Source organism: Scleropages formosus, chromosome 21 (genome assembly GCF_900964775.1).
Source record: "Scleropages formosus chromosome 21, fSclFor1.1, whole genome shotgun sequence".
NCBI classification, from domain to species: Eukaryota; Metazoa; Chordata; class Actinopteri; order Osteoglossiformes; family Osteoglossidae; genus Scleropages; species Scleropages formosus.
The window spans coordinates 15,024,678-15,043,059 of record NC_041826.1 but is presented as its reverse complement, the minus strand read 5'-3'; the positions used below and the strand labels follow the sequence as shown (position 1 = coordinate 15,043,059).

The window sequence follows — 18,382 nt, the reverse complement described above, 5'->3', positions numbered from 1 at the left end:
CGGGACAGGCTCCGGACCACCGGGATCCTGCAGCAGGACGAAGTGCTAGTGCCGTTGACCGAGAACGTGCCAACAATTACCACACTTGTAAGTGCAGCTTGCATTTCATTTACATAAGACTGATGTTGATATAAAGGTTTTACATTTCAAAAGCTCACTATAAATATTCCGTCCTTGGTGCAAACGAACTGTTTAAAATGTACAATCTGCGGAAGAGGGGAGGGAAGCACTGCACACAGTTCTCTGGAGTTCGGTGAAATCCTCCCCGTGGAGCTCAGCGCGGACTGCGGAGCGCTCCCGTGGACAGCGCACTGTCGCCATCTACTGGTCAGTGTTTGACATCGCACCTCCGGCCGTTCCATCAGTTTGCTGTGAACTAATAAATTTAAGTTACTGTCCAGGTATTTCATCTCCATTATGTTTGCGGGGGGGGGGGATTCAGTACACGTGCCAAAACAGAACAAGAAGTGTAACACAGTAGTTCAACCGCAAGAGGTTTAAACATTTTGTATCTGAAAAGGTCTGACATTCATATACACTGCTAGTTGACAGAAATCTGATACAACGTTAATGTAACAACTAAAATCAAGTTAATTAAAGCAGACTGACCATAACTGACCTGTAATCTGTGAGTAAAACCAGGTAGTCATCTGTAGTGTCCAGGAAAAACCCTTTCCCAACAAAGTTTAGATAGAGAAGGATTCTGCTCTGCATTCTTCATAAGCTATTTTAGATTTCAACACCCGTTACATTATGAAGAATAAAGGGAGGGGTGGTTTGGTTCAGTTCCTGTGAATGTTATGTGAAGGCTAATGTCTAATCCCCTTTGGAATAGTTGAATAGGCAGCTGTTTCTAATAATCCTTGAGATAAAACTTTTCAGGCATTGTAAGCAATTCTAGCTTTGAAAATATAAAAAGTGCTGGGAGACTCAAAGTTAATTCATGAATAAGGTGTATTCATCAAGCATAAAATACATTCCTTTTCAACCATAACAAAGTACATTTTGCAGTACTTCGGTGAAACACCACAATGGCTACAGTCTGCTTTACATGTTCTTTACAATTAAATCAGTCTCCAAGGATCGGCATCTGGCTAGAAATTTGTCATCTGATTTATGATATGAAGTTAAGAGTTTAAAAAAAATCCAGAACACTGCATATTTAAGCCTATTTCCAATGCTTATATTTTCATGCCCTTTAACAAAAGCCTATTAATTCAAAAACACGGAAGTGACGCAGGAACTAAATCGATCCATATGTGCACCTGTACACACAATTCCACTTACATTTCAAAATAAATGGTTATAAAGAAATTGTTTAAAAACATTTACAATACATTCGCTGCTGGAGGACCATCACACTGGTTATTGTCCGCAATGTTTTGGAGAAAATGTGTTGAGAGCTCCAGAGGGGCAGTGCAAAAACAGTTGGTTTCTGAATATGCACCGTTTCCCTACTTCATCAGCAAGCCCGCTCCCTCCTCCCAAGAACATTAAGAGCACAAATTTGCGAAGTCCTTCCTCTGTATCTTTTCTCTCATTCCTTCTGGTCTTTTCTTCCAGTTCAGCTCATTTCTTCCTTTTCAGTGGTTCTCCCTCTTCTTGTCCACTTCATGTGATTAAGAGGTCAAGAGCGTCTGCCAGGGACATCTGAGAAATGGGAAAGACAACACCAGCAGATGTTCAACTGCGCTCCAGTCTGTAAAGGGCTGCCTTTACCGCAGTTTTCTCAAATGTTCTGTAACACAAAGACCCCTACGAGTCCGTTCCTTACATCTCGAGCATGGAGCTGGCGTACGGAGTTTACTGGTTTATTTAAGTGCTTCCCCCCCTCCCCTTTTCACCTTGCAGCCCAATAGTTAAAACACAGTAAGACACTGTAAAGGACAGGATTAACTCAACTCAACGCACAGCCTTCATAGCTCATGTCTGCTGTTCATGAGCGGTGACAAGTATCAAGATGACGAACACCACACGTTTGTGGAATCAGCTGCACCCTAACAAGCAACGAAGAGGCTTTTGGGGAGACATTGTGTTTAAATTGGGTAATGTGTATATGGTTACTGCTTTGCACTTAAATGACCCGGGTTTGAATGCCACCTCTGGCAGTAGTACCTTTGAATGAGGTATTTTCCCTAAATCGATCCGGTACATTTACTCTGCCGTATAAATGGGTAAACCATTGTAAAATTTCTTTGAAGAAAAGCATCAAATAGATGTAAAATTTTGAAGTATGAAATATTAAAATAACCTAACTAGGAAATACCTTGAGGAACTTCTGTACTGATTATGACTCAGCAGCAAAAGTGACTTTGGAGTTGCAAACAAAATTAATTAAGGACAGACTCAGTCTCAACTGTTTTCTGCAGTTCAGCAGCCAGCGTATATCTGAGCTCCACAGATGTACTATACTGTCTCTTACTGTTTACTTTTATTGTTAATAACACTATTAACACATCTAGGGCCCTTGTTTCAAATGGGTGTCAAATTCATTTCTTTGTTAATTTCTGTAATTAACTGAGGAAACAAAGAGCACTGTCATGAAGCCAGTTTGTGATTCTCCATCAATGACCATGTCAAAGTTGTCCCCTGCCAGCTCCACCGCCGCACATTTCTGGGAAAGTCCCCCCCCCCCAATCAGGAAAAAAAAATTACAATGTTTGATATCTCTGATACTCCTTTAAGTGCCAGTTGAGATAAAGGATACAAAAGCAAAAACAAAAAAAAAAAAAAGCTAAAATCAACATGGACCACACAGGATGAAATCTGCACTTCTGATTTCTCTGTGGTCATCACAAAATGTAAATCTACAAACACAGCAAACAAAATCGTTTCTCAGTCCACGTGACTGTCACATCCATTTGTTTCAAAAATGGAAACTTGGAAAAGTGAGAACAACCAAAACCAAGGAATGTAACATACCCCCTTACCCCTCTCTTTACATTAATGTTGTAAATGTTGGTCTCAATAGTTTCTCCGTTTTTTCCATATCACATCATCTTAATTCCTGTACTGAAACCTGCAGAACACAGGACACACCTCACACAAGTTCTGTTAAGAAAGTAGACTTACCAAAGGTCAGCCTTGGATCGAGTCCTCCGGCCCGATTGTTCCTGAAGGGAGGGGGCCCTGTGGCTCCTCCTATGGGACTGTAGGTGACTCTTTCTGGCAAAGGCCCGCCCACATAAATCACACGTGTAGAGGGACAAATCCTTGGTAACTCTGACCTTGGTTGCTTCCAAGGTGGAGCTGGACCTTGTGATGACTTCACGCTTTCGAGTGGCAAGGGCCCCAGATCTCGTTACGCTGGTAGCGGCAACCTGCTTTGCTGCGCGTTTCTTGCTCAACTTGAGGACCACACTGGCTGGCTTCTTTATTACCTGGCTGTCTAATCTGGCGGTGACCTTTTCCAGGTAGTGCGAAGGCTTCTTGTGAACCACACTCAAGTGGCGCAGAACATCTCGTTTGCGCCGCGTCTCGTAGCTACACTGGGGGCAGGGAAAGAACTTGATGAAAAGGTTGTTGCCATCCAAGTGCAGGCCAATGTGTTTGTTCAGGTTTGCCCTCGAAGAGAACTGACGCTTGCACAGCTTGCAGTAGTGCTGCTCAAGGTCAAACACCAGCTCCAGCTTGGACTTGTGGAGCTTAGAGCTACTGTTCTGCTGCCTGACCTTGTTTTCCCTCGCCACCTCTCTTGCGCCATCTTTCGCTGCGTCTGTGGGGTCCTCTACCTCCCCCAAATTAGTTTTGGCATTGGAGGCTCGTTGAGACAGCGAGGATCTCTTTTTAACGGCGTTGATCTTGTGGAAGACACGCATGTGTCTGCTCAAAACCCACTCTGTTTTGAAGGTCCTCTTGCACATGGAGCACCTCCTGTTTTCAGCCTGAGGACAAGAATCTTGTTGACTGGATGTAGCAGACGTGGTCTTCCGTAAGATTAACTTCCCAGGCTTTGTGGCGACATCCCCACCCTTAATCATGTGGATCTTGTGGAAAACACGCATGTGTCTTATCAGAATCATCTTAGACTTGATGTTTCTCTTGCACAGTAAGCACGTGTGTGCCGACAGGCTTTTATCTGCCTGGGGAAGAGCATTTTGTTGACCAGAGAGAAAAGGGGACATGGACATCAGCAAGTCTGACTGGTGAGGCTTAGATGTGATGTCCCAACACTTAGCCGGAGCGATCTTGTGGTAGGCATGCATATGTTTTACCAGAACCATGTCCGTCTTGTAGCTTCTTCTGCATAAGCAGCACATGCCTGCTGACTGGCTTTTTTCTGCCTCCGGGACAGCAGGGAGAGAGGGTCGACCCTTCAGAGACACCATCTCCGTAGGTTTATTTGCAGCATCCTGAGGCAGACTGTGGTGCTCCTTGTCAAAATGACGCCGCATACCAACCTCAGTGGTGAATGATTTGTTGCACACGGAGCAGTCATAACCCACAGTATCCAAGGGACCACATGACTGATTTTGAACAATGGACACCAGACTGACTGGTACAGTGTGCGTTTCAGTGCATTTCCTCAACTCCTCAATGTTCTTTTTGTGAACCTTGAGGCAGTGGTGTCCCACACTACGTCGAGTGCTAAATTCCTTCCCACACAAGCAGCAGGAGATTCTCACTTTTTCTTCTTTGCTAGTTGTGCCCTCTTTATTGCATTCTTCTTCTTCATCAGAGGAGGGTGCTGGTTTTGACCGTTTAGTTTTACACTTGCTTTTGGGTTCAACACATGTTTCATAGCTAGGCTTTTGGCCTGTGGGTTCAACACGTGCTTCCAGGTTGGGCTTTTTACCTGTGGGTTCAACACGTGCTTCCAGGTTGGGCCTTTTACCTGTGGGTTCAACACGTGCTTCCAGGTTGGGCTTTTTACCTGTGGGTTCAACACGTGCTTCCAAGTTGGGCTGTTTACCTGTGGGTTCAACACATGCCTCCTGGCTAGGCTTTAGGTTTGTGGGATCAACATGTGTCTCCTGAGTAGGCTTTTTGCCTTTTGGTCCAGCAAGTGTTTCCCGGATAGGCCTTTTGCCTTTGGGCCCAGCAAGTGTCTCCTGGATAGGCTTTTTGCGTTTGGGCTCTTGGCCTTTGGGGTTCACAAATGTTTCTTGGCCAAGTTCTGCCACAGCCACTGAATCACCTGACTGTTCCAAATTTTCTTCTGCAACCTGTTCCACAGAACCCGAGATCACTGAGACTGGTCCAGTTGCAGGCTCTTGTTTTGAAGAGTTCTGCTCTGCATGTTGATTCTGGTTGTGCTCTGTAGTTAAAGTCTGGAAAACAGCATTCTGATTTCCTTCTATAGGTTCCAGTTGGACTGTATAACCTGTCATATCTGTTTGTGGGTATATGGCCTTTAGAAGCTCATTTACAGCCTGGCACTGTTTCTCTGGACAGGTATCTGCAGGGAGAACAATAAAGACTAGTCCATATGACTAGAAACTAAAGAATTCACAAAGACATTTGTTCATTTAGCTGACACTTTTCTCCAGAGCAACTTACAATGTTAGTTTACCTACAGTTATTTACCCATTTGTACAGCTGGGTTATTTTTACTGGAGCAATTTAAGGTAAGTACCTTGCTCAAGGGTACAACAGCCAGAGATCAAACCTGCAACCTTTGGGTCCAAAGGAAGCAGCGCTAACCACTATACTAGCAGCTGTCCCTTGAGTAAGATAAGAGGGGAGAGCACAAGAAGACTACAGAAAAGGAAGATCGGGGAAATGCATCACACAGACAAGAATTCCACTAACCATCAGTCTCATTTGGCCTGGTAAAACAGTAGAACTCCTTGTGTGTCACTAAGTTGGGTAAGCCACGGAAGAGGCTACGACACTGTCTGCATTCAAAGATGGTGTCAACCTCCTTCAGTAGGATGCGCTTGAGCTCTGCAGTGCCTGCACGGGCAAACGAAGGTGTACAAATTTAGGCATAAGCCAAGCAGCAAATGCACAATTAAGTCCAAAAGGTACAACTCGCATACCAGAGCGGAAGCATTCAATGATCTGCTGAATCCCAGATTTGGAGGTATGCAGCTGCTTCTGGAGTAGGGGAGGGTCCCCAGGCTCCATGACGTCCACTTAAAATACAAACAGGGAAACAAATCATTGCCGACACCCACAACAAATGTACTTTAGCATCCCGATCCAAATTGTACATAAAGTAAACAGAAGCTGGACACATTTAAAAAAGAAGCATGAAGGACAGGTTTAAGATCCACATATTAAAAACCTCTGACAAGAGACATAATATCAGTCTCTGAAGAGATGACTATTCAACGGATGTGCCAGTATCGGTATGAAAAACACCCTTAAGGTCATACTCATGATAACTATCCAAACTGCCTTAATGAAATCAAGATCACAGAAACATTACATCTACCCTAAAAGTTATTTAGTAAGCCATTACTAACATATTTAACCTTTCAATCAGGATGGGGTTATCACAATACTTAAACCACTGGAAAAAACAACCATTCAGGGAACTATCGAAATATTAAATATGACCGTAAAGCCTGGGAGGCCATTTCAAATCCATCCTTATATTCCGTTTATACATTTCTGTTTTAGGGGCATGCAGGCAACACAATGTGACAAGTTAATAGACAGCTAGTGAGGAACAGCACATCAAACCGCCTGTAACTCCCCTGGACGCCAACTTTAATGTGATGTGCAATTTCTTTGTCCTCGATCTAGCAGACTTCAGACAACCAAACCCAACCTGCTGCATCATGTGAACCAGGAGAAGGAAAACGCACAAACGTCATGAAGATCACAGGCATATGCCGCGCACATCTGACTCGTGTGTGGCCTTAAGAAACTTTCAGTGGAACTATGAGCAGAGAGGTTCTCTGATACCACAGAAACTCAACCTGTCACACAAGCTCCAGCAATCCTCTCTTTGAAACGGGCATTCCAAGATTGCTTTTGCATCTCTTAACTTTTAAGACGAATTCAACTTCACACATCGGTTTAACTTTAAATAGGTTTGGTCTCATGTCACTTTCATGAAAAAAATGATCAAGTCATGAAAAGTGGATGCAAAATATACATTATAGGGATACAGCGAGTTTTGCGGCGCCTTCCCTCAAAAAAGTTCCAATGCAGTTTTCAAAATGGTGTTTTTTATGGATTTATACAAATACCGGCCAAATCGTTGTTATTGAAGACATCTCAGATATTCAGACCAGCCAAAATATTGTTATTGAATTACAGTGGGTTAAGTGTATAAAAAAATAGGGGGTGCGGTGGCACAGTGGGTTGGGCCAGGTCCTGCTCTCCAGTGGGTCTGGGGTTCGAGTCCCGCTTGGGGTGCCTTGCGATGGACTGGCGTCCCGTCCTGGGCGTGTCCCCTCCCCCTCCGGCCTTACGCCCTGAGTTGCCGGATAGGCTCCGGTTCCCCGCGACCCCATATGGGACGAGTGGTTCTGAAAATGTGTAAGTGTATAAAAAAAATAAATAAATAAAGATGGGGGGGGACTGGACAATAATCACCCTACTGCCCTGATTGCGTCCCACTCTTGTTCTTAATTACTTAAATTACTCATTTAATAAATTGTTTTTAAATAAATAGGTTAAATGTTTACATGACGTAAGTGCATTATGGTAACAGCAAAATCTTTACAGTATTCACATATAATATTACCACACTTTCAGTTAACTCAAATTGTTCTATTTTTAATATACATTATTACACTAGAGGTTATATAGCTTATGTATTTGGTTTATATTCTGTAAATAAATTTAAAACAAAAATTTGGATATTTGAAAAATAAAGTGACTACTTAACGCCCAAAATAGTGTGAAATACTAATAATGGCCTGCACATTCCATTTCTTTAATAGGTCAGTTTCACTCCATACTAAAATTCAGGAGGTCCATCTGTTAAATGAAAGTCAGGACTGTACTGTAATAATGATCAAATGCATGATTACTGTGCTGAAAATTCATTTAAAATACAAACAAGAATGTAATAAGGGAGTGTGTAATTTGCCAAGGAAAATCAAAATTATGCTATTATAAATATAATTAAATAATTCAAAATCACTGAAATGATCTAATACTTCTGCCAATTTACTGTAGGAAATTTCAGTTGTATGTTAAGAAAAATGTAATCTACATTTATTCACCTAGCTGATGCTTTTCTCCAAAGCAACTTACAATGTCAGGCTGGTTACAGTTATTTACCCATTTGTGCAGCTGGGTAATTTTACTGGAACAATTTAGGGCAAGAATCTTCCTCAATGGTACTACAGCCAGAAGTGGGATTCAAATCTGCAACCTTTGCTTCCAAAGGCAACAGCTCTAACCACTTTGATACTAGTTGCCACTACCTATAATATGTATTTTATAGGGGGGCGCAGTGGGTTGGACCACAGTCCTGCTCTCCAGTGGGTCTGGGGTTCAAGTCCCGCTTGGGGTGCCTTGCGATGAACTGGCATCCCGTCCTGGGTGTGTCCCCTCCCCCTCCGGCCTTGCGCCCTGCGTTGCCGGGTAGGCTCCGGTTCCCCGTGACCCCGTATGGGACGAGCGGTTCAGCAAATGTGTGTGTGTGTATTTTATATATTCAAATTTCAATGCACACCCAAAAACCTTCAACTGCTATTTACATGAATCATGACAAAGAGGGGACAATTGCTAAGTTACTATTATACTGAGTATGCAACACGCATCTTACCTTTGTGTTGACCACCTAGTGGTTAGAGCTGCTGCTCTTGGATCCAAAGATTGCTGGTTTGAATCTCATCTACCACTGTAGTAGTACTGAGCAAGGTAATTACCCTGAATTGTTCCAGTAAAATTATCCCGCAGTATAAATTGATAAATAGTTGTAGGTAACTTAACACTAAGTTGCTTTGGAAAAAGGCGTCAGCACAAATGAACTTATATAAATAAATGTGACGACAATTGTGTGAAGCGTGTCAGCCTCTATTAAGCAACTTGGAGAGATACCAACTAGCTGGTTCCTTGGAACCTGAGCCACACAGGGTTTGGTCAGCAGAGAGAATGGCCAACCGGGGAGGGGTGTTAAAAACCAGACACAATACAAACGGCAAACTTTCGGTTCATTAGACAAAACTGAGCAATGGCGAAACCTCCCTCGACGCAGCCTCAAACTCAAAGCAAATCAACTGCAAACAGGACAAATACATCTGACAGTACAAGGTCACTGAGTTACACACATATTGGTGGGAATAAATTGTGTGCGTGACATAGCGGGAATGAGAGTAGACTGGAAGAGTAGTGAAAAGAGCAGTTAAGAGAGTTAAGCTGACATCAACAGGCTGCCCAGCACCCTTCTCAACATCTTAATCTGCTTCAGGTTCCCTTCTCAACTTAAGCACCATGAAAACCTCAATAAACCTTTTAATTCAATACTACTATAGATGCATCTGAAAAATTTAAAGCAGCAATTCTTGAGATGTAGTCCAATAACATTTTTAGTCACTACAACCTCTAATGAGTGAAAACAGGAACATAAAATTTGATTATTCAGTTCCACAAGTGGTTCCCCTCCACTAACCACAACCAACTCTTCATCCAGAATGATCTCTGCGATGTATATTGGGGTCTGGATTCAAGTTTGGTCATTCCATAGACTGCCCTCTTCATGGATCAGAAGCTGTCTGGTCTGCTAAAGTCGCCTTCCTCTACTCATTTCTCATGGTTCTCTGCCTCTCTACAGTACAGCGAAGCCCCACGAAAACAGGAGTTTGGATATTACACAACTGGTGATCGTCTCCCTTCCTCTGCCCACCCACAAGTGACCGCTTTGTGATTATTATCCACCTTGTGACTATTATGGATTAATTTTTTTTTTTTTTTAATAAATAGTGATAATGTAAACAAAATCTTAATACAGAACATAACCATGGATAAAACGACTCAATTTGTTTACTGTTTTAAAAAAAAAAAATGGAAAGCTCTGGATCAATTACAGAATGCAAAACAAATTCAGCTGACTAGAGGATTTGGTATTAGTGAGTCTAAAAGGGTGTAGAAAAGAAGAAGAAAAGCTGTGTGGTTCTCCTTGCTTTTAGACGACCAAATGTAAAATATTGTTTTCGTTAACATCACAATAGGGCAACCTCACATTTTACACAATTTAATTTTTGTACCCCATTTAGGGCAGGGTTTCACTGTACTTGACGTGGTCAACCACTGGAGCTTCTTTACCTCACAACTTGCTTTTGAATCATCATCATCATCACTGAACTGGTCTTATGTATCACACAGATTTTCCCAGTTCGTGTGGTGCAGAGCTCCCCCTGTTCTTTAGTCACCCCCGAAGCGTCCCGTAGGGTGCGGTGCTGATCCTCTTACTCTTCTGCACCTAGACCACTTCCTCCTGCTGCGTCATTGCTTCTTGTGGCTTTTCTGTATCACGGCTACGCAGACGACACATAGCTCTTCCTCAGTTCTCCTCTCACGGATTTTCACATGTCCTCTGGCATTGCAGCATGCCTCTCTGCCCAGATGACTGATCACCATCTACAACTCATGCTTTCAAAGACTAAGATCCTCCGTCTCTCTACTCTCCTTCAAACTAGACAACTTGCTCATCTCATTTCAGCCGATTCAATTTTCTGTACCTCCCAGCACAATGAAGCCATAACCTGATTTTGCAGACTGCCTCTACAGTTGTAGAATGCACCCATGTTTCAAACCACATTCTACCTAGCTCTTTGTCAATGCTCTATCATTTCACCTGAGCTACTTCAACTCCTTCCTGTCTTGTCTTCTGGCCTCTGCCATCAAAATTCTTGAACATTAGTGCAGGAGTTGTGCTTGACTGCCGAATCACTGCCATATGTATCCGCTAATTATACCTTTCCACTGGCTTCCAGTAGTTGCCTGTATCGAGTACAAGACCGTCGACGATTCAGCAACCTGACACCTATAGGACCTGATGCATCTCCACACCACAGCGAATGCTGCACCCTTTCTCTGGGTACTTGCTTGTTCCCCACACACACACACACACACACACACACACAGTCTGAGGGGACACACCCAGGACGGGATGCCAGTCCGCCGCAAGGCACCCCAAGCGAGGCTCGAACCCCAGACCCACCGGAGAGCAGGATGCGGCCAAGCCCGCTGCACCACCGCGCCCCCCAGAACCCATCTCCTTTGGATTAATTGTCTCCTATTTTCCTGAAAGCTACAGTGCTGCTTGGAAGTAATGAACCCTACAGGAATGGTCATTATTCTTACACAAAACACTAAAATACACTTATAAAATCTAAATCTTAAACTTAGAAAATAAATAGATGATTATGATTCACACACCTGATTCTACTTACCTGCTTGGTTTAACCAATGCAACCTGGGTTCATTTATTTTTGCACCCGCACTGCTTCTGTTTTTCTATTATACACACGATTTCCTCTAAAGCAACATATGGAATTGATCATTACACACCTATTATGTCAGATGAGGAAGACTTCTTGTCATTAAATTATTTTGTGAAGACTAAGGACACTAGAGGTTCACATACCTTAAAGCAGCACTGTACATTAACTGGTTCGACATGTGCTGCGCTTATCTGCGCGTTATGCAATATGTACCAGGAAAATGATGTGCCTGTCAAACGACCTGTTCTATGACAATTATGTATTTGTATCCAAAGCTCTTAGTCTGACGAGCGCTCTTTTGTATACGGGGTTGCGTGTGAAATAAATCAGTGCAAATGTCGGGGAAGCCAGTGTGTAGGAATACACCGTCAAAGGGAATACCTGGAGGTTTAGGGGCTGCCCACACCTCAGATGGCTCAGGCCCATGTTGTTGCTGCTCAGTTTGGCAGTACTTGTTTTTGGTTGGGCTCTGCTGTGAGCTGGGTGTGGCATCTGAGGTCACCAAGATCACTTTCCTGGGATGCTAAAGTGGAAAGAGAAGAAAGGGCTTATTCACAAACCCCGGTGCTTAACTTACCAAGTCAGTCACTACCCTACTGTAAACAATCAGTTTCCAAAACAACACCACAGATGTGTATCCTTTCAGAATTACTTCAGTTGTTACACTGAAATACAAGAGTTGAACAAGAAACGCGCAAAGTAAATTTTCTCTTCACGACTCGCAAGGTTTACAACCCCGTGACACTCAATCAAGCAAGTCCTCAGGACTCCAGAAGAGTTCCTGCCTATGGGAGTAGACTGCCGAAGTACAGTCACACATCAGTTCAGTCCCATCTGTACTCCATCTCATGGGGCTCACTTTTAAACAACTTTTCTAGGAGGTAAGGAGAATCAGCACAAACTGGTGAATCCGGTATCAAAATATTCATCCTGCTCAGTTCCTGAAATGACACTGCTATACGAGTGACTACATCCAAGGAGAGCGTGTTGCGTTACCTGCTTGCGTGGCCGACGAGTCGTCTTTGCTGAATCCAGGTCCATTTCCTCCATGCTGAGCCTTGCTGGTCCCAGACTAGCTTAGCTGAAGGGGGGGGGGGGGAAAAAAAAAAAAAAAAAAAAAAAAAAATCACAGGGGTACCACTGGTTACAGTCTAACACTCCTTGAGAGCATTCCGCAAAACAACAGCATGAGCTTTCACTGTTAGTTGGGGATAATTAGTGTACACAGGTGGTTCGTTTAAAATAAAAACCATGATGTGTCAACAATAATGATTATGATGACATACAGATTCAGATTAACTCAAGCTGATTTGTTTGTTCAGTACCAGCACTGTCTGACCCCATTAGTAAATCTGACAAATGTACAGTACATACACCTCTCTGAGCAGAGAAATTACTGTGTCTGATCAGGGGTTCAATCAGTGTTCTGGGGGGGGGGGGGGGGGGGGGGGGGATATATATATGTATAGAAAAAGTAGCACCCAGAACAATAAAACTATTCATCTCACTGTATGCGAAAGCTCTACATAACCTTAGAACAATATGCTTTTTCAAGCAAGTGAAAATTGTACCTTAAATTGCATCATTACCTTTAATTCTGTGACACCAGAGTACATAAAAAGGGCTAAAAGTATGAACAAAACCATATCGTTCTATTTTACAGTTCTTCAGTACCCATGGCTACATGCAAACTTCCTCTAACTGGAAGTTTCCGTCTTGTGTTTATATTATGCATTCGAGTTCTTATAAAAATACAGCCGTTAACCGCAGTTTGTCAATATTCATAGCAATTTCTCACACATCATAAATAGCAGAAGAGCAACAGGCTATATTATGGTACTTGACCTAACTGCATGTGCTATCTTGCCATGTTGTGAAACCAGGGCTAAATACTGAAGTGTGTCTACATCTATAGAATCAGGTGATATTCTGGATCATTTAGATTCAAATTTGTTCATTCTTTGGGACTCATAACAGCACTTATTGTGGTGTTCTATATATATATATATGTATATATATATATATAAAATACATTCTCTATATATTATATATATATATGTATATTCTCTATAACTCAACTTGTGAGAATTACACTCAAGGTAACAGTGTATATAATAATTCTTGGATCAGTTAGCACTAGGAGACAAATCTATGTTAAATATGCTGGAAATGTACCTTTAGCTCACTTTATCATTGCAACACTTCAATCAGTTGGACAAGGGAAGCGTTAAAATCAAAACAATACTGTTGTGTGTAAATCTCTTGCTTTCAGTCCAAGTTTCAATGAAGTACTGGTGACACCAGTGTAAATTCCATAGCACCTCAGTTCCAAGAGCGAACCCTCTTTTCACATTAGCCACACCGGCGAAAGCCACAAGAGGGAGTGTAGCAAGAAAGCACATCGTACATGTCTGTTGGGGGGAATACAGAACTGAATGAAGGGAAACATTTCATTTGACCTATAACAATCCATTCTGACTTCATATCCCCCCCAACACTAGCTATTGTTATTTAAGACTCTGTTGCCTTTTGAAGACCATCTCTTGTCTAAGCATCTCTCATTTGCCATATTCTTCCTCAGATCTGTGTTCCTAAACCTTACCTCTTTAAATTTCTCAGCTCTGACCTTAAAACTATTTCTGCCTTGTTTAACTTTTATTAAATAACTGTGTGTAGACTAGTCCATCCCTAAACTGAGTTTGCGTTGGATGCAACATATTTCATTATAGACTAATGAACCAAGCGTTACCTTGTAAGCACTTGTTGGCTTTGTTGTGCACTAATCCAACAGTGTAGGTCTCCTGGAACCAGTGTCAGCTATTCATACCTTCCTCTGATCTTTGGAGATCACAGGTCAAAGGGGGTTGTTTTTCTATGTGAATTCTAAATCAATCTCAGACATTGCAAGACTTTCTGTATTTTTACTTTTCCACTACCAGCACGTGTCATTCAGGGACTGGACTCATTGCCATATCACTAACTACATGAACCAGGAGTGTATGAGATAGGAAAAAACTAAGAGAATGGATAAGGGTTCCAGAGAGGCTTCCGAGTTATGCAATTCCTCCTAGGAAGCAACGGCGCAGCTTTACATGGACTGCAGTTGTGTGGGTGCAGTAGGTCTGGACACAAGTAACCGGCATCTCCGTCTTTAAATGACAAACAGCACTCAATCACCAACCCCCATGCCGTCCCTTCCACAGAAGACATACAAAAACAGTAGCTGCTCATAACACCTGTAAGGAAGTACTGTTAGTCAAAATTTCAACTGTACGCTAAAATGTCTCTTTAAAAACTGCTTTTTACTAGTAAAAAGCATCAAATTCCTTAAAAATTAAATAAAAGCAGTTCAAGCATCGCCCATCCCCCATTTCCCCCCTCCCCTCCCACAACTAACGGAAAGAAATTTGTTATCACGTAATAATCCAGACAGATTATGTGAATCTGCTTATTTCCCATGTTTCCGACACACTGCATGCAGTCCACTCACAACACCTGAGTTCAGCTTCTTTGCCCAGATTTACCAAGTCCGTGCTGCGGCGTGGGGGGTTTAAAAAGAGTCACGCACGTGCTCCGAGAAACCACGTGACCTCTCCAAAAATACACACCGCTCGTAACTATTTTCTTCGGGAACTTCAACGTGATTCAATTCGTTACGCGAACTGCGGGCCGAAGCAGCAGTCGGGATTTCGCAGCTATTTTCCAATCGGTACCGGCGAAGATGCTGATCTACACAGCGCGCTCCACGTCTCGCGCCGTCTAATCATGCCGATAGCGAATAGCGACTCACCACACTTCCCCGCAACTGAGCTCCACGACTCAACGGACGCGCGCGTCTCGTCAGGTTGTCCCACACGACCGACCAACCATTTAGCGACCGAAGCGCCAGACTGGTCGGTGACGAACGGCTCGCGTTCAAACGCGCAGCCGACGAGTCTCGTGCGACATCATCTAGCGCAAACACTAATTACGTAATCGCGTTTGTACAGTGTTACTACCAGCTCTCTTCCGCACGAGAGGGGGCTATTAGTGCGCATCGTCAAAACGGCCCGCGTGTTAAGTTTTACACCGAATGAAATATTCGATCGAAAGATCCTCCACCATGAATCCCGAGGAAGGCTAACTTTTCAAAAGTTGCGTGTGCGACGGCAGGCGCGCGCGGCCGCCGCGTGTCTGCTCGCGAGGAAGAGCAAGGACGCGGCACGCACGCGCCCCACGACTGGCGCCGTGAAACTGCGCTTAGAGACCAAATAATGGATGTTTTTATTCTCGCTCCAACAAAAACTAAAGCTAAAAAGTCATTTAGCGGGGAAGCTGATGGGGAAAGCAGCGGATGTTTACAGCCACCGACGGTGCGCAACGAAACGCAGTGGTTGCGCAGCTACAAATATCACATTTTAATGTTGGCTTTGTAGGGTAGACGTTCAGCAAATAACATTTAAATTATTTCCCCGTTATGAACCTCTGTTGAGAAGCGTAAAAGCGGTCGTGGTTTTCGTGTCCATGTTGTATTTATCAGCAGGATCTTCCTCAACGGTAGAGTCAACTCAAAAAATACGCCCCGGGGCCGATTTTGGACCAGTAATGCCGGCGTAACAAACTTCTACAAAACGAAATCCCAGTGCAGAACGTAACTTTTGCAGCATGAAAGGTCCTCTTTTTCGACGGAGTGGAAAGAAAGGGAGTGCGGCGTAAAAGTGTTTAGAAGCCAGTTTGAAACGAGGACGTCGTCGTCGTGTCTCCACGTACTCGCCCACATACACAGCGCGTTAAAGATGTCGCGTCGAGCAAAAAACCCCTCGAAAGCCGGGGAACTGAAGAGCCCGGGAGGGTGAAAACAGTCCTCAAGTGGCCCGAGTCGGGACCGTAGGTAGCGCAGCTGCTGGCCAAGCGTTTCCGAGCAGCAGCTCGGCGCACAGCACCTGGGACCTTCCGGCTCGGCGCGTCCGTCCGCCGCGCTCTTTTCCACACAAAGCGGCGCGATAACGGGATAAAGTCGTGTCCGCGCACCTCCGGGGACACGCACGCGCGCCGGCGACTGTGTGTGAAACGTACACCGAGAGGTCAGTCAGAGCTCCGGGAAGCGCCGCGTTCGCCCTCCTTGTGCAGACAGACCAAAGAGGACGGTGACGCCATTTTCTGCAAAAAAAAAAAAAACAACCACGTTCTGGAAGCCGCGCGGCGAAGCGCTCGGGTTCTTTCAGACGCCGCGCCGCGCGGCTCGTATTTTACTTTCACGCGCGCTTCCCGTGCGTGCGTTTCGCACAGATCTTACCCCGCGTGGCGTGCTCAAGGAAAAAGGAGACGCGCGAAAGGCGCGAGAGGGGAGGCTCGCCTGTGTCGCTCGCTGTGTCCCCGCTGCGCAGATCGTCCGCTGCGCCGCTGCCTTCTTTGTGCGCCCAGCGCGCCAGGAGGGACACCGTCGTCGGCTCGGGAGCGGCGCTCGGGCTGCCGCGCAAAGGTGCGAGAGCGGTGGGAGTCCGCGGCTGCGCTGTCCTCCGCGTCCCCGTCTGCTCGGTCCCGTGGCTGCGCGCTCGTGAGATGCGCCGTTTCGGCCTCGGAGTGCTCGCTCGCGCTCGCGCGCGCGCGCACTCTGCCCAAACCATGTGAAACGTGACGACGCAAAATACTCCTTTATTTTACTATCGACGTGCGTGACGACCTGTGTGACACTTTCAGGGAAATAGCAGTGGGCTCGTGTGTAAAGGCAAGCATCTGAAATATTATCTTTAAGCGACTTTCTAAAACAAACTGACAAAATCTGAATAGCAAGTTGAGACAGTTTGATTAGTCCCGTAAAACTAATTAACTGTTTTGTCCTTGTTGAGCCCCGCGCATGATGATGATGGTACCTCACCGGATCTCTTTGACAAATTTATTTTCCAACCAGGCAATTATATATATCGAAATACTGAAAATATTTTCTTGGTGGGTACCGTCAAAATTTGTGGAAAGTTTTCTTAAGATAATTAACAGAGGAGTAAATCATATTAAACATAAGTTAAACTTTAAGATGCAACTTTTAAGCAGGTGATGAGAACTAACAGTGTTTCACTACTTTGAGTTTGATGGAACACCGAACAGTGTCACGAGAACTCGAACCTGGAGCCCCGGGTACTTTGTGAAGAAGGTTGTAGAATTTGCGACATTTTGGTACTTTTTAAAAGCGTTGCACTTCGCACTTCTAGTCACCTTTCCCCAATCTCGGTATGTAATTTCACTGAGTTTTTTCCTCAGTGTGGTATAATTTATAACATCGTCACCATAGGCTCGAACCCCTTTATTCACTAATTCAGTGGTTCTTTACAAGTTTTACAATCTTTGGAGTTCCCTGGGAAGTATATATTACTAAAACTATTCAAGACTTGTTTATGAAAAGTGTATCTCGACTTGTGCGCAATACTTTCTGTTGTAAGTTGAGAAGTGCGTGGATTTCGTGAAACTAAAGAGGAAACAGTCCATTGTAATAAAATTGTAATACAAATGAATACAATACATTCTAAAAACAAAGCCTTGTGTACAGTGAACCCACATGTACTGAGGTCCAGTTTAACAGAAAAAAACTTCGGCTGATGGCCTTATTCAGTATAAAAGCATTTATGCCTGTTACAGTCTTACATCCAGAATGGGTGGAAGAAATAGTTAATATTTAAGAACACCAGCTGCTTTTGCACTTTGCTTTCAGTCAGTGCCGGGTTTTTAAAAGGAACTATTCTGTCCCAGTGCAGCATAGTTTCTGGCCTTTGGGCTACTTTGTACAAAACAGTTTAAGGAGCGACGCAATCATAAAAAGTGTGAACAGTAAAAAGGGTTAATAAAAGAAGGCCGCTTGACCATGTTGTGTTATTTCAAATAATATTTTTTTAGAGAGAAGTAGTCAGTCCATGGGCAGCAGCAGTGATAAGCAGCTTTTAGGCTGTCGGGTTAATAGGTGTAAGGACAGCTGGTTATCAAGAAAGATTGGAATTTAAAGAAACTTGTAAGAGACTTTCTTTCAGTGCTTCTGCGTGTTTCCTCTGGTGAGTTTA

At 43.8% G+C, this 18,382-nt stretch overlaps 1 protein-coding gene across 6 annotated transcripts; it reads right to left on the bottom strand.

The window, feature by feature from the left end:
• Window positions 1–778: 778 nt before the first annotated feature.
• LOC108918801 (zinc finger protein 800-like) lies at window positions 779–17,641 on the bottom strand. Of its 6 annotated transcripts, none has more exons than XM_018726355.2 (7): window positions 16,690–17,641; window positions 12,351–12,435; window positions 11,736–11,877; window positions 5,982–6,077; window positions 5,752–5,895; window positions 3,073–5,398; window positions 779–1,650 (listed from the first exon to the last, which is right to left on the bottom strand). In XM_018726355.2, coding segments are annotated over exons 2-7 (2,763 nt in total). In that variant the 5' UTR covers window positions 12,405–12,435; window positions 16,690–17,641; the 3' UTR covers window positions 779–1,649. The 6 variants fall into 6 exon arrangements, with proteins under 6 accessions (XP_018581871.1, XP_018581875.1, XP_018581872.1 ...); XM_018726359.1 differs by lacking the exon at window positions 16,690–17,641 and adding an exon at window positions 16,630–16,655; XM_018726356.1 differs by lacking the exon at window positions 16,690–17,641 and adding an exon at window positions 16,410–16,603.
• Window positions 17,642–18,382: the final 741 nt, after the last annotated feature.